General features: G+C 39.4%; 1 protein-coding gene across 1 annotated transcript; it reads left to right on the top strand.

The window, feature by feature from the left end:
* Window positions 1-2397: 2397 nt before the first annotated feature.
* On the top strand, window positions 2398-16564 carry RNF34 (ring finger protein 34). Its single transcript, XM_051972749.1, is given in 7 exon segments — window positions 2398-2593; window positions 10132-10350; window positions 11749-12156; window positions 14171-14227; window positions 14419-14620; window positions 15548-15571; window positions 15574-16564. Coding segments are annotated over 7 exon segments (1080 nt in total). The 5' UTR covers window positions 2398-2587; the 3' UTR covers window positions 15738-16564.
* Window positions 16565-17055: the final 491 nt, after the last annotated feature.

Below are 17055 nucleotides of genomic sequence, written 5' to 3'. Positions count from 1 at the left end.
GGGCTCTGGCCCTGGCCCTCTTCCCTTTTCCCTCTATTTTGCTTCATTTGTTGATCTCATCATTTCCATGGATTTAATTACTATCTCTTTGCTGATAATTCTTAAATGTTTATCTAGTCTTACATATCCAGCTACAGTGTGTAGACACCTTACACAATATATCCCAAAATGAACCCATTATCTTTTCCCTCCCCAAATTTCCCTTTTCTTAATTTCCTTATTTTAGTTTAGGCCGTAGACTCTAAGGTACCACAGTTCTTAGAAGTCCAGTCCATCCTGCATTCCACTGTCAAATTGATCTTGTTACCCTCCTACACAGCAAACTTTTGTGATTCCCTATCACCTTCAGAATCAAATACAAAATGCTCTATTTGGCATTCAGAGCCTTTTATAACCCAACCCCCGCCTACCTTTTTACCAATCTTCTTATTCCTCCCTTCTCTTCCATCCAGTGACTTCCTGGCTGTTCCATGAACAAGGCTATTTCAGCTCTGGTCATTTTCTCTGGCTTTCTGCCTTTTTCTCCCCTGCTTTTCTGCTTCTGTCCCTGATTTCAACTCCCAACTAAAATCTTGCCTTCTACAGAAAGCTTTCCCAGTCTTCAATCCTGGTGCCTTCCCTCTGATGATTGTTCCTATATGTAGTTTGTACATTGTTTATTAGATGCTGTATCACCAGTGCTTATCACATTGCCTTGCACATAGTAGGTATTTGATAAATGCTTGTTGTCTAATTGGGGCAATGGTCAGACTAAGAGCCCCTTTAGTTACTGTAATAAGAGTCTCTTGAATTCACCTTTAACCAAGTTAAAAGGAATTCTTAGAATGGATAAAAATGGATTGGTTTTAGGGAAATAATTCTCTAAAGTACACCAAAAGGAAATGATTATTATTAATTTGGATGAATTAGGATGATTACCAGCACTTTGTAATTGTTTAATCTCAATTACAGAATTCTGTCTTCATTTTTGACGTTTGTAAATTGTATGTGGAAAAGCCACTTGGGCAGAGACAAGTTGTCAAAGGCATCCCCACAGGTTCGAGCTTTGGTTTGGGGGTTTCCTTCCGCCCTCCCCAGAGCCTGGGCTCCATGGTGAGAGCCTTCAGAACTCCTGGTCATCTCCATGTCATAATGAGGCATTAGTCACAGAACCCCACAGTTTGGAGGAATCTCAGCAGCACAGCATCTCAGAGTTGGGGGGACCAGTGGCTACTCAATCCAGTCTCTCCCCACAGGAAGGCCAATTCCACCAGATGCACAGATGACCTTGCACCTTTGCCCTTGGCACACTGAGAACTCCATGAGGCTCCTGGCACATATTGAGAGGTTCCCTGGCACACACCAAGCTTTGTGAGGTTCCTAGCACACACAGAGATTTATGAAGCTCCTGGCACACACTAAGAGCTTAGTGAGGCTTCTGGCACACACAGAGCTTTATGAGGCTCCTGACACACACTGGGAGCTTTGTGAGGCTCTTGACACACATTGAGAGTTTTGTGAGGCTCCTGGCACACACACAGAGCTACATGCCCATTTTCAATTGGACAAGGAGGAGCAGGGTTCAAATGCCACCTATGACCCTCACTGCTTGTGAAACCCTGTGCCTCAGTTTCCCCATGTGCAGAAGGCAGGGTTTGGCCAAGGAGCCTCTGGGACACGTCCATCTGCAAACCAATCAAAGGGGCATTGTGGGGGGGCCTGGATCAGTAACAAGCTTCCTCCCCTCCTCCCCCAAGCTTTCCTGGGCTTTGATGGAGTCCGTGAGGAAACCTCAGTGAAGCCTCCACCACAGGGGGTCAAGCTCCTTCCAGCCCCTGGGCGGGGAGCATTTATTAAGTGCCTCTGGTGTGCCAGGGCCTAACGAGACTCTTGGGGTATTCGGGGCACCCCTCCCCTCCTGGGCGTCGAACGAGCGAAGAATAGCGGGCAAAGGTGGGGGTACGCGCAGGCGCGCGCGCCCCGCGAGGGGCCGTTACGACCGTTAGAGCCGTTTCGAATTCCCTTCTGCCTTTCGCGCCTTCTCCGTTTCCCTCCTCCTCCCTGGTGACGTCATCACCCAGCTCTGGAAGGGAGGGGCGGCCCTTACCTCGGGAGAAAGATGACTAAGGAGCTCTTTCAGCTAGTTCATTACTGGGAAATCTCTCCCCCCCACGCACTTCGGCGGAATGGTTTCTTCCGCCACGCCCTTTCCCCCTACCCGCCCAACTCCTACCCTCCATCAGGTTGCGGGCCCTCCCCTTTTCCTACGCTTGATTGGCTCCAAGGCCGGTCCACTTCGGACCCTCCCCCTGGATTGGCCGTCTCGGCCGCCGCTCGGTCCTCGCTGGTCCCCTCCCCTTTCTAGCCTTTTCCCGTTCTCGCCTGGCGTACCCCCACGCCCCTTACGTGGCGACGCCGCTGCCGACGCTTCCTCCATAGACAAGCGAGCGGCTCGCCGACTAAGAGGTGCTTGAGCTGTAGCCGTAGCCTTATCTGCTGCGGTCGCCGTCTCCCTCACCCTGTGAGGACGGGAGCTCGGTGCCTGGCCGGGGGCTGCTATGGTGCTGAGTTCTCCGGTAGAACCGACCGAGGAGAGGCGGTTGCGGCCATGAAGGTGAGAGGACTCCCTCTGGGGCTGGGGGGAGGGGGGCGGGACGGGACCGGGGCCGGCAGCGGCCGACAATCCTCCTCCCCTGCCGGTCTTCCGCCCACCGGCCGCCCCCTCGGGAGAAATCCCGAGCCCTCCCTGGCGCCGGCCCGCCCCCCGCCGGAGATCGGAGCTAGTGCGCTGATAACCTGTGCGGGCTCCTGAGGGCGAGGTGGCCCCAGGCTGGGGGACCGTCTCTGTCGCAGGACGGGAACTGCGGGACCGGTTGGGGGAGGGGGCCGGGAAATGGGGCAGCCCGGGAGCCGCGGGGCTTAAAGCGGTGATCCGGCCTCGTTCTCCCGCGGGCCCCCGCGCCCGCCCCGGGGAGGCATCCGGCTCCTCGACTGTTTAACTGCCGAGCGTTTGTTCTCTGTCCTCGCTGCCCGATCTGGGGGGAGGAGACCGGAGAAGGTCCGAGAGAGGGGCAGCGGGGCGGCAGGTCGGGGCAGGCTCGCCGTTCGAGCCGTGTGTCCTTCACCTTCTCCCGGTAGGAGCGCCGAGCCGTGAGCGCTGCTCGGCAGGCGTCTGAGAAAGCGATTGGGAGCCGAAGTGGAAGGAGGCAGAAGGCTCCGGTGCCCGAACCCCCAGATATTGAGTATTATACCGATGGAGTGCAGAAATCGTGGGATTGGGGAGCAGTGAAGTAGAGAGAACTTGTATCCTAGAAAAGATAGGAAAAATGAGGGCTTAAGGAAATTAAAATTTTTCTCCCTTAAATCCTCTTTTAGAGCTTTCTTGAAAACTGAATTAAAGTAGCTCCTTACCCCCCTCCCTCCCATTAATACTGTAACCCATGCTCTCCGACCAACAAAAAAAATCTAGTTACAAAATTCTGGTTATTCTGGCTAATCCTAAACTTGATAACTGATAATTGTGAATAAAGTTTCTTTACATTTTAGTTTTTGTGAAACTGACTTTTTCAGGACATGTGTCTTAGACCAGTTTATTATATGTAGAATGACAACTATTTTGTTGAATTGCTTTATAAAGTCTCGTAAGTAATCAGTTTTTTGGACATATTCCTTGTCTTGATTTCAGTAGTATTAACTACACGAATTATAACAGTAGTGGTCATTCAACTAAACAAATGCTCTTTTCAGTGAAGTTAAAATGACTTTAATTATTGGATAGATGAATAAACAAATAGCAATTTTACCCTGTAAGTGAGGACTTTCCGTGGTTGTGTCTTTAATTTTTGTGGTGTCTTTTCCTGCCCTCCCCATTGAACAACTTTTAAAAGCACCCAAAAACTCTTAAAATTCTTAAAACAAATAAGCAGAATCCAGTAAAACATGACCACATTAGTAATGTTCAAATCTGCGTGTCTCATCATTTCTCTAAAAGATGGTGTGGGTTTCATGATTAATCTTCATGTTTTTATTACATTAGTTCAAAATCTTTCTATGGTGTTTTTCTCCATAATGTTGTTGTAATTGTATAAATTGTACTAGTCTCCTTTACTTCATTTGACATTAGATCAAAAGCATTCCTAGTTTTCTCTGAAAATGGTCCCTTTTGTCTTTTTTTTAAGAGTATAGGCCTAATACTAGTATGCTTGGGTCATTCTCTATTTGAATCTAGTATGTACAGTTTAGTAACTTGGAGCATAGTTATAAATTGTTTGCTGGAAGTGTTGGACCCGTTCACAGGGCCTTCAATAATTCATTGATGTGCCTGTTTTCCCACAGCCCTCCAATATGGTCTTCCCAGTAAATTTTTAGTCATTACTGTCTTAAAATCAAGTCATTTTATATTATCCTTAAATTGAACGACAACTGTTTATCTTCCTAAAGAGGGCAGGATTTTGGAACTAAGTTGGAATCTCAGTTAATTAAACATAGCTCAGGTCCTCATGGTAGTTCTGACCCATACAAATTACATCTTTATGTGTACCACTAGGCTTCTGATTTCATCTTTGTGGAGAACTGGTTTAGAAATTTCCTTCCAGCTACACAGATGGACAATTTATTTGTAATTTAGGAGTTTTTATTTGCTCATGCTACTTAGCTACCTAGGCAGGATTTGAACTACTTATCTGTTATTTCCAAGACTGGTCCTCTGTACTGCTTAATGTATAGGAGACCTTGTGTTAAAATGAAAAAAACTAACAAACCCTGGAAGGTGAACGTTTAAGGATTTAAGTAAATTTTGACTATGCAACCTAATCCCAGTGTGACCTTGTGCAGGGCAGATAACTCACTTCCCTGGGCTTCCATTTCATGTGAAGTGAAGGATGTGCTGGCCTCTGAAGTCCTTTCGGTGTTAGATCTATATGTCTATCTGTGACTAGTATTAAGAGAAAATTTAGATAATCGGAGATTCTTCCTCACTGGCAGTTTTCAGAAAGCATTTGTAGGTAATAATCAGTATTCCATAATTCCTCAGCAAAGAATGCTATACTGATTAATCTGACGATAATGTGGCAGAATGGGGATGAATCACCTATTCAGTTTATTCTCAGCAACTGTTTTTCTTGAATTCTTTATCTAGTTCAAAGTCTGATGTGTTATTAAGTGAGTATGTATGATTGTCAAAATTTGTTTTGTGAATATTGGATAAGTAAAAGTAAGTTACTTTACCCCTAAAATTACTTGTTTTCTATTATCTGCAAGCGATAAAGCATTTTTGGCAGTATTTTGTAGGATATCTTTTGAGAGAATCTCCACTACAGTGCAAATAATGTTGAATAGCTGATCAAATAACCTTCATGAAAATTCATTAAGTTGTTAATATTAACAGCTGTGTGGCAGTTTTTCATTTTCAAATGGTTTTGTGGGGGGAAAATTGAATTTAGAATTTGTTGAATGAATAAAAAAACATTTATTACATAATACCATGTATGTATTAAGTACCTGTTTCTCATAATACTATTGGTTAACAGTTGAGTTCTATATAGAGCCTTGTTCTCTAAGTAGACACAATAGATATTTATTGAATGAATTTTAAATTTTCTCCACCTCCTGATAATAAACTTTTAAAAATAAATCTTTATACTTAGTTGGGTAGTTTCTTCAGGTGTCTAGTTAGAATCAAAATATTCATTATCTTCTTTAGATTCTTTGTTCTTTTTTAATATTCTGGAGAGAGTAACTTAATCTTTTTCTCTTTCCTATAAATAACATTAATGGAGAATTTTAGATTAAATGGGTGTCTGGACTAAACTTTACCTCTATGGAGAATTTAATCGGTTGTGAGTGTTATCAATGGGAATGGTGCCTGTCTCTCAGGATGACTTATCCTATTTGCCTCAGGTGGAGTCCTTTAACGAGGCCATTACTCAAGGAGGCTTTCTCCTTTAGAAAGAAAGTGTTCAGGGTCTCTCTTCAGTTTCAAGCTCCCCTTGTCAGTAGGTTTGAAGGGATCTGTGAATTTGAATGGGAGAAACATTACATCTTTATTAAACTAGAAATAATTTAGTTTGTGATCCCACTGTATTTTATTTTATGTATTTAAATTAAGTTTTATGCATAACAACATTCCCGGAAGGAGTCCGTGACACATTAGTTACAGTAGGTTATATTAAAAACCTGTTCTTTAAAAAAAAAAAAAAAAGGAAATATTCTTTATGCAGGATAATAAAGTCACATAAGAGCATGTGCCCATAAACAAAATTTAAAATTTGAAGCTCTCTGACTAGCTCTGTCTCTCTCAGAAAAAGTGTTGCTGCCCTGCTGTGGAATACACTTTTGTTAAAGGCAGTGATAATATGGAACAGTCTGACTTAAGACAACCTGTTGAATTACTATATTTAAATGCTTTTCTAAAAAATTAAAGAGAAAACTTAATTTCGAAGTAAAGTTTTTGAAAGAAGGGCCAAGGTGGACTTTGTAGCATGCAAATTGTTGAAGTTTCCACATGAACAGTATTATAATTATAGTTACAGGAGGAAAGTAGTTTGATTCTCACTATAAGATCTAATAAAGATTTTCAACATGTTTTATCTCAAGATTCTGACTTAATATAATGGCTACTGTGGTTTCACTCTGGAAAGGAGAAAGGGTAGAAGAAAAGTTCTTTTGAAGAGGTGATGCGAGAAATTTTGCTGTTTTGGCAAATTAACTTTACTAGTTCAGAAATAGAATGGGCTGCTTAAATAGATTTGGGTTCCCATTGCTTAAAAAGTCTCTAAACAAGGCTGGGTGACAACTAGGAAAGTTTTTGTAAAGATTGTTTAGGTACTAAAGGAACTTGATAATCCTTTCCAATTCTGAAATTCTGTGATCTTAGTCTTTTTCTTTTTTTTTTTTTTAAACCCTCCTGCTTTGTTACAGCTTTCAGGTATAGTATTTTCAGATACTTTAGGTGGATTAGTGATTTCATTTAACATGGACTCCTTCCAGGGATGCCCCAGATTGCATATCTCATCCATACTTTGTTGTCCTGTGGGATTCTCAGCCATGTTCTATAAATCTTTCACAAGGGATTCCGCTATTTCCGCCATTAAGCAAACATTGAGCCCATTATGGGTTCAGCTCTGTGTTTTGGATAGGGCTCTGTCTGGACGTTGCAGTTTGGAAGACCAAGTTTTAACCCTGCCAACTGCCTGGACAAGTTATTTGACTGACTTGTCTCAATTTCCTCATCTATAAAATTGGGGGAAGATTTGATGGCTTCTAAAACCCCTTTCAGTTCAATAGCTGATTATATGATTTGCTTCAAGGAGAATAGCCAGCAGTTGAGTGTTGACAATGAGATCAAGGTTAGGGCACTGCTTCCTTGGATTTTGATTTAAGTACTGGTAGATTTCTCTTTAGTCCAAAAGAAACCTGAGGCTAAGGAAAAAATTTTTTTCGTCTCTCTCCAAAATAGGATGTGGACTGAGTTGCAGGTTTCTATTCCTAGGTCAGGATAGGCAGTACTCAGTTACTCGAGTATTTCCAAAGGCTAGTACTGATTGAGCACTAAGAATACATTGTCAAGGAAAGGGGAAACAAGATTTTCTTTATGATGAAAATAATTCCTTTCAGTACTAGGCAAAGGTGTATTGTGAAGAACCTTGATGTTACGTTACAACTGGGTTCATATCTCAACTCTGAAACTTACTATATGAACTTGTGCAAATCCTTTAAACTCTTTAAGTTTCCTCATTTAAAAAGGGGGGGGGGGGATAGGACTAGATTTCTAGTTCTTTACAGCTCAAAATGCCCTAGAACTTCTAGCTCTGTTACATTATGATACTGATTAGGAGTTCTTTACCATGAGCCTGTGAACTTATATGAGAAATTTTTTTAAGAGATCAACTTTAAATATAATAGGTTTCCTTTGTAAGGGACAGCATTTGAAAGCATTTGGAGGTTTCGTCAGACTAACAAACAGGATCCATGATACAAAAAAGCTTAAGAACCTTTATTCGAGATGCATTTTTAAAAATAGTCTCTGCTGTTTCCTGCATCAAAATTCTTTGAAAGCAATCACGTATGAAATAAAAGATTAATTTTAGCTCTTTAGAGGCTAAGTGGACAGGAAAGTCTGTTTCACCAGAGAGTGTCAGATTGTAGTACTTTGAGTTTTTGTGGGGGAGAGATAATAGAATCCTACCTGTAACTATATACGATAAATATATACCTGAAAGAGTATGTCTAGATTTTGAATAAAACAAGTCTTTCCCCAAAAGCACTAAAAAGCTCAATATGTTGGGAGACCATCAAGTCCAATCCATGTCTGAAAAGACATCTCTACAAGTAGTTATCTAGTTGTAAGAAACTAACCTCATCCTGAGGCATCCATCTCTTCTTGCTTGTTGGGCATGAAGCCAAAATTTGCTTCTAGAGCTTCTACCCAACCCATTGCTCTTAGGCAGGGGTACTCAAACTATTGCCTGCGGGCCAGATGCAGCAGCTGAGGACGTTTGTCCCCCTCACCCAGAGCTATGATGTTTCTTTATTTAAAGGCCCACAAAACAAAGTTTTTGTTTTTATTATAGTCTGGCTCTCTAAGCTCCCTATTTAACAAATTTGAGGACCTCTGCTTAGGATTCTTCTGTAGGGCCATACTGAAAAAACTAATCTCTTTCTACAACAGTCCTTCAAATGCTTGAAAATTGATTTAAGCCCTCTCAACCTCCTGCTAACTTTTCTCTATGCTAAATTTTACAGGAAATCATAGAAAATATAGGAACCTTTATGGCTTAAAATATATTTTAACATACCTAGTTTGCTTTAACCAGGATACAACTATAGCTCTCCCAGTGAATATTATTTTACATAGCTAGCATTTTGTATAGTGCTTTAAGGTTTCCATAGCTGAACTTCACCATAATCCCGGGAAATAGTTGCTATTATTATCCATGTTTGACAAATGGGGAGACCAAGGCAAATAGTTTAAATGATTTGTCTTGGGTTGAATAATTTAAATGATTTGTCTTGGGTTGGACAAATTAGGACATGTCTGAGGCTATATTTGAATTCAGACCTTTGTGATTTTGGATCCAGCCTGCTATGTGTGGTCTTCACAATCCTGGGAATAAGGTGTTGCTATCATCACTCTAATTTTAGGAGCATCTTGTTTAAGACATTGTACGAAGTGATGGGGCTACAAAGAAAGTAGCAATCCCTGCTTCTAAAATCATACCAGAACCCAGAGGCAGTAGTGGGTTTAAAGACAAAAGTCCGAGCCTTGGGCTTCTTGGGAAAGTTTCTTACTCTTTCTCATCTGTATCCTCATCCTAAGACATAGTAGATGACCTATGGTGAAGCTAGAAGGATTCAAATTAGATTAAGTGAGTGCTTTATAACTATAACAAACAGATCAGAAGTTAATTATAGATTCTGCCTCGTAATTTGGAATAGCTTCGAACTTGGGCACTGGTAGGTTTCTTATTTTTTTATATCACTTTCTAGTGTTGTTGACCATATCAGCAAGAACTAAAGTCGTTTTTAGATAGACTCTCTAAATTAGACTTTTACAAATAACTTCATGGTTAATATTTTGATTGAAGATTCAGATAAGAGAAACTACTTGGTTCAGATGCTACATGTAACTTACATTAAGAACTCAATTATCTGGCAGCCTTTCCAGGAAATGGAGCCAAAAACCACTTCTGAACAGCCAATATAAATGTCACAAAGCCTATACATACTAATATGCAAGACCTTCAAACTCTTGCTCAAAGCCAATTAGTTCTTACTTTTACACACAGTTCTAAAAGCTTTGTTATCTGGATTCTAAGCCTGACAACAAATTACTAAGACAGGGCAAGAATTGAAATGAAAAGGAGCTGCTATGTACAAGCACATAGCAGCTAAAGAAGTGGGTCCCCAGTATACCAGGTAAGCAGTCCTCTTAACAGCATTTTTTGGTATTTGAGCAAATAAAATAATTGTTCATAATAACCTTTTAAATGGTGAGGGAAGGTTTCTATTTATAAATTGAAAAATCATGGTGCATAAAGGGTTTTAATAACCCTCAGCTAATTCCTAACCATTCATTTCCAGAGAAGTGTCCAGGTAGCTGAGACTTACTGTACTTTGAAATGAATTTACTAATTGTCTGGTGGTTTCTTTCAGGCGGGTGCCACATCTATGTGGGCTTCGTGCTGTGGGTTGCTGAATGAAGTCATGGGGACTGGAGCAGTAAGAGGCCAACAGTCTGGATTTGGGGGAGGTACCGGCCCGTTCAGATTTGCACCAAACACTGACTTTTCCACATATCCACCAGCAGCTACAGGAGGAGCTAATATAGTTTGCAAAGCCTGTGGACTTTCATTTTCAGTTTTTAGAAAAAAGGTTAGTTTTTTGTTGTTTTTAGTAAATAAATTAGATCTTTGATACTTTATTTAAATCAAGTTGCAGGTAAATTCCTCTAGGGGAAAGTGAACTACTTCAAGATTTTTACCTTTCTGTTTAGTAAAATTCTTAGAACCAGAAGGAATAACATTTACTATAATTTTTTTATCTTAGAAACAATTTTATGTTTTCTCCTGGTAGATTAACAGGATAAGTTTTAGAATTTTGAGGTGTTAGGTAGTTGTGTATATTTATTATAAAGGAATGTTTGGCTGGTTTGTCACTTTTTCAGTTGCCAGTTGCCAGTGTTCAGTTCTAAAGTCAAATTATGAATACTATTAATACTTTAGGGATTCCTTCTAGCTCTGATACTCCAAGATTAAGATGTCTATATTGCTTTTGTATTTATTAAATATATTTTATCAGATGGGTAAACTGAGGCAGGTGACAACTTAAATCAGTCCTGAAACCTGCCTGCTGACTTGCACAGCTTGCCTTGATATCCAGGAATCATGTGGTTTAAGCAGTTACACTGCAGCCTTTGTTTAAGGAAGAATGAATTGTTTTCATAGAGATCTGTGATCACTTCAGTCAGGGCACCAAGACTCCTCATTGATCTAATTATAGCAAATGACTGTGCCCTTATGCAAAACACTTGAACATTTTCCCCGCAATTTGTTGAATTGTTACAGTATTATTCTGATCTCTATTTTTCAAAATTATCCATTAGTACATTCTTAAGTATTAAATGAAATTTAATAATTAACCTAACATTCCCAGGTTGCCCTGAAATCTCTTAGCAGTTTACATCTTAATTCCTTTTAAGAAATTTATTCTGCAACAAACTTAAATTAATAATTGCATTTCTTAAACTACCATGTCTCTAAGCTGGGATGTAGCTTTGAGAGTGATTAAGGCTATGAAAAGGTACAGATTATTGTATTAGCAGGGTTTTCTATTTTCTAGGATTAACCTTGAAGGATCAGTTGCCTTTCTCCTTTATTCACTCTCATTGTGGTGTTCACATCTTTCTTTAACTGGGAATAAATACTTGAAAAGATCCAGGGAAAAGTTTCTCTCCATTCCTTCTCCACTTAGTGTCAGCTGCGCTCTCTGCTAATTATATGTTTGTACTGGGGGTGGAAAGGTTTTAATTCATTAACACAAGCTTGTATGGTTTTCTAAAAGTAACTTTATTGAACCCAAATCATTTCAACAGTTTGTTTTCAAGTCTTTAAATATAAGGGAATTGGGAACACCTGTAAAAAATAGGTTGGTGACATATAGTGGTTTATAATGTCACTTAAAGAACTGCTAATGCAAGAAAAACAAGGATTAAAGTAGTTGACTGTTATGGCATCCATAATTAAGTGGTTTCTTTCCTGTCTGTTTCTTTAGCATGTATGTTGTGACTGCAAGAAGGATTTTTGTTCTGTCTGTTCAGTCATACAAGAAAATTTCCGAAGATGTTGTACTTGTCATTTGTTACAAGAAACTTCCTTTCAGCGCCCTCAGTTAATGCGACTGAAAGTCAAAGATCTGAGGCAGTATCTCATTCTTCGAAATATACCAATAGACACTTGCCGAGAGAAAGCAGACTTGGTTGATCTTGTATTGTGCCATCATGGATTGGGCTCTGAGGAAGACATGGACACGCACAGCCTGAATTCTTCAAGATCACAGACTTCTGGCTTTTTTACACATCCATTTTTTTCAACGTACCCAGTCCCTTCTTCAACAGTGTCTCCAACGCAGGGAGACCTCACAAGCCAAAGAGGAAACTCTGGCCCTGCAGCACTTTCACAGGTAGCTGATTTCCCTAAGTACTTAGACGTTTGTGGGTCTTCTAAGTGCAAAGTTCATCTATGATTATGTAAATTGTAGGTTGAGTAGGAAGGACTCACAGAGGATCTCATCTCAAGAAAAAATAGTAAACAAAGTAACTGAAAGCTTTAAATCTACAAAAAAATGTAATTAAATTAAAATATTTAATCTGAGTAGCTTGGCAAATTTCAGGCTTTATTTACAGCATACTGATGAAGGTGTCAAGATTAAGACCGAGTGATCTTACCCTTGTATCCTAATTTATGGATTTTAAATGGAAATGACATTAATGGCAGCTTATGGTACAAAATGAATGTTTTTGGAATTAAATAGAAGGGGTAACAAAGCTCTGATGCAATATTAGTCTTACTAATTCATATTAACTGGGGAACAAGTAATATAATAATACTACTAAATCAGCATTTAAGCAAAGTTGTTAGTTTTATGTCATTAGCAATTTAAAATCAAAAGTGTTGTTCAGTCCAGGTTGCTCTGAAGATTTAGCCAAATGAACAGATTTATCAGTTTTATATATAAATTGATACTTCCGAAGTTTAGAATTCCTAAAAATCATTTCTATGCCCTTTATTTTAAAGTGAGCGAACTAAGGCCCAAACAAGTAGGTGATGTACTCTCAAAAATTATTTTAAATATTGTCTTCTACAATTTTATTTACATTTTGTCCAATAAATATGCAAAGCTATTTTAAGAAAGATCTCTAGTCTTTTTGGAGGGAGTCAGACATAGACAACTGATTCAAAAAAGAATTAAGTGCTTTGAGAAATCTTAGATGAGGAACATCTTTGACACATGAAGGAAATGGATAAGATCACCCATTGTGGGTGTGGAGATCCTCAAAGAGTAGGATCCCAGTAGATGGGGATAAAGTCAGTCATGGGGCTGGTATAAGTAAAAGATACAGTGATTTGAAGGCAAGGTTTCAAAGGAAAGTTTAAATAACTGTTGAGAATACAAGGAGTAACAATGAGATAAATTTGAAAAGACATTTTGCCAGGGCAGTGTGTGAAAAGGATCTGTTTTAATTTTTTGTTATCTGAGGGGGAAGTAACACGATCCATGCAGTGCATTAAGAAAATTTAGGCAGCATTGTGAAGTGAATTGTGGAAGGGACATCTAGATCATAACGGGCATAAATTGTTTTGTGTATCACGGATCCCTTTGAGGATCTGCTAAAACCTGTGGACCTCCTCAGAGTAATGTTTTTTTAAAAGATTTAAAAAAAATACATATTATTATTACATCAAATATAGTTAGCAAAATATGGTTCTTAAAAGATCCTGGACTAGAGGGAGGAAGATTGATTGTAAGAATTCAGTTATAATGAAAGACTGTGTGAAAAAAAAGTAGTGGGAGTTGAGAAGGTATGGATGCTAAAGATACTTCACTAGAATTGCCAAGACTGGACATTTGGCTATGAGAGGGAAGAATCAAAGATGACAATCTCCTCCTGATCTTGGGGAACTGGAAGACTCAGGCATATCAACAGAAAAGCAAGGAATAGTAAAAATGGCTGAAGGAGAGGAGTTGTTTTAAATGTGTCAAAGATTTGAGTTATCATAATGGAAATTGAAGGTCCTGCTTTTGAGGATTAAAAAAAAACAAACTTCAGCTAGTGGTCAATAGTCTTCGTTAGAGTATCCCCGGAGGATAGCAGTATTAGCCTTTCTTGGTGATATTAATGTGATATTGGCATAATAACCTATTTCGACCTTCTCTAGATAATCTGGATGGGTTCTGTCAGTTCCTTGATTTTTCTGTTTGCACAGAAACTTCAAACACTGGATTTTCATGAAAACAAGCCTTTTAAAAGTGAAAAAGATTCTTTGAATACATGAATGAGTGTTCTCAGTGTCTAAAGTGCTGTTAATAGAAATCGTTTCATCATTGTTTTGTGGTTTTTAGATACTGTCATTATGGCCTGAATTTTGTTAGGAAAGTGTCTTTTTGGTCCTGATCAGATTCATTATGTGCACAGGGACAAGGTGAAACGCCTTCAACACACACAGAAGATGATGAAGAAAATGCTGAAGAGGTGAGGGAGCCCCTCCCATACATTTAAAACTTACAAGTTGTTTCTGGCAGTTAGGCTTGGTGGGTGGGCATTAAGAATGCTGCCTTCCCATGAATGGGAATGTTGAGGTTTGAAGTTCAAGCAGTACCAATCTGTGCCTTTTTAATTTTTACCCTAGAGTGCAACATAATGAAAATTGTCTGTGTTTGTAGACCCCTGGACTCTCTAGAAAGCGGATGAGAGCTTCATTATCGGATCTGTCAAGTCTTGAAGATGTTGAAGGGATGAGTGTCCGACAATTGAAGGAAATCCTTGCTCGGAATTTTGTCAACTATTCTGGCTGTTGTGAAAAGTGGGAGCTGGTAGAGAGAGTAAATAGACTATACAAAGAAAATGAAGAAAATCAAAAATCATGTAGGTTTGTTTTCTTGTTTTTGATGACACATTGGTACAAAATTTGCTTGGAATGTACAAAACTAAATTTTGTCCCAACCTCTCCTCCCTCCCCCCCATATCAAAGTAAAACTATTGTTTTAAAGAAGGAACAGTCTAATGAATCCCTTTTGTAGAACAGTATCTTTCTTGATTTTTAAAGGGGGTGGGTGGATACCTGCAAATAAGTATTTTGTGAAATGAAAATTTGGGGCGTGAACCATTGAATAACTTATTCCATCACCTGAGATCCTTTGACTTAACTAGACCATAGTGCGACATCATGTACAAGAAAAACATGCAAACATTCTGGGTTTTTGACACTGTTTAGGTTACTGTGTATGTATCTTGGGCAATTTTTATTTTGCAATCTAGCCATCATTCAGCATTTCTGGAACATATAGGAAGTATTTGGGGTCACGTACTGTTTCATGTAGTTTGGGAAGTTTGTTCCTATCAGATGTAGAGATTGTGCCTATATATGGCCTTGGGTTCTTCAGCCATCCATACCTATGATAATTGTGGAAAAAGGACCCTCAAATTTGGCTTTATTGGCAGCTTCATGGGTGGAGTTCCAAATTCATGTGTGTTATTATCTCCTTATTTTGACCTAAATTTCTCAAGATTCTGAATGTAGGCCAAATAAATGAACTCATCTGTAATGAGATGGAAACCCAACTTTTTTGTTGGATAGGTCCAATAGGACATTCTGTAGCCTTCAAGTACTGGTTTTTGTTCCTCATCCTTCAACAGAATGTTTCCTGAACCCGGGTTACATGAGATGAACAGAAGGCAGGGGGGAGGAAGGATCTGCAGGTGTTCATCTGTCTGAACTGGGGCTGTGGGAACTTTGGCTCACTGGATGCATTTTCCCATGGTCCTGCTACATACACTTCTGTTGCCTTTCAGATGGAGATAAGATGCAGCTCAATGACGAGAAGACGACAACCTCTGTCGGATCTGCATGGATGCAGTCATTGATTGTGTTCTTCTGGAGTGTGGCCACATGGTCACTTGCACCAAATGTGGCAAGCGAATGAGCGAGTGTCCCATCTGCCGGCAGTACGTGGTTCGAGCTGTGCATGTGTTTAAATCATAGAAAATCTCCTATTTGGCCCCACAATTTTTATTTCAAAGGCATTTCAATAAGCAGACAGGATTTGAAACCATTGCTGTTCAAAGGCTGGACTTTTTTGTTTTTAAAAGTTGTGGGTTTTTTTTTTTTTTTGTTCATTATGAATTGTGGAAAGAAGAGTTCATCTTGCTCAAGTTTGATGTGGAAATATTTTCTCTATATGACATTTCCTTTGGCAATCTGGGAGGGAGTTTGAGTGGGTAGAAGGTTCCCAGGATCCTTTCCCTTGACAAGAGCGTCCAGATTTGTTAAAGGAGTCGAACTGTTTCAGCTTGCCTGTTGCTCGCTCTCAAGAGTCCTGCTCCTCCTCTTTCATTTGCCTCGACATGATTTTTTTCATTTTTACTTAACTGCTGCCCCCCTTCAAACAAGATCAGTGTAAGTGGAGGACATAGTATATATACTCCAAGCAGTGGTCAAAGATTATTTACCCTTTTAGTGTTTAAAATGCTAATTGATTTAAGTTTCCACATTGTTGCTCTTCTAGTGTTTAAATTCAGTATAATTGGAGACAAATGAGTCTACATAGAAGAAAACTGAACTGCCAGCGCCTTAGAATAAACATGTCAATTTATGTTCTGATTAAGCATTTCTTACTAATTGGTACATCAAGAGTATTTGTCATTACACAAGTTTGTATGTTAAGGTTTTGTTTTTTTAAGCCTGTAACAACATTTCACATTCTTGTATAGTGAAGGTGTTTTTTGTTTTGTTTTCCCCTCAGTGCTATCCTGCTAATTCATTTCATTTCAAGTTTAGGAATAAATTACAAATTTTAAACAAAAAACAAATTTTAGATCACTTATATGTGTATTACCTACATGCCATTGGGTTACTATGTAATATGAGGTATGTGTGAAAAAAAAAAGAAAACCAACATAATTGAAAATTTTTGGGTAAGATGACGGGCTTTTTAAAAAAAATGTCATAACTCTCCAATACATCTAATTTATTTACTAAGGAGGTGTTAACTTGGGGCACCCCAAGATTCCCATCTCCCATTCTCAGTGTTTCCAGAAATCTTAATAGTACCAGGTGGTGTTGGAATGTTCATGAAGCTACAAATAAGGGGTTAGTATCAAAACATTGCAATATCAAAAAGACAAATATTCTTCTCTCATGGCAAGATGATCTTAAAATACAACTTGATCTTAATAAGCCCCAGAGAAGTGGGACCTGTGACCACAAGGACACTTCCAGCTGCTCCCTGTACTCTTACCTCCAAATCCTTTAGCTTGATAAATTCACTAGCCTTTCCCAATCCTGCCAAAGTGGTCTGTGT

The sequence above is a fragment of the Antechinus flavipes genome, chromosome 1 (assembly GCF_016432865.1).
Source record: "Antechinus flavipes isolate AdamAnt ecotype Samford, QLD, Australia chromosome 1, AdamAnt_v2, whole genome shotgun sequence".
Lineage (NCBI taxonomy): Eukaryota > Metazoa > Chordata > Mammalia > Dasyuromorphia > Dasyuridae > Antechinus > Antechinus flavipes.
This window is presented reverse-complemented; position numbering and strand designations above follow the sequence as displayed.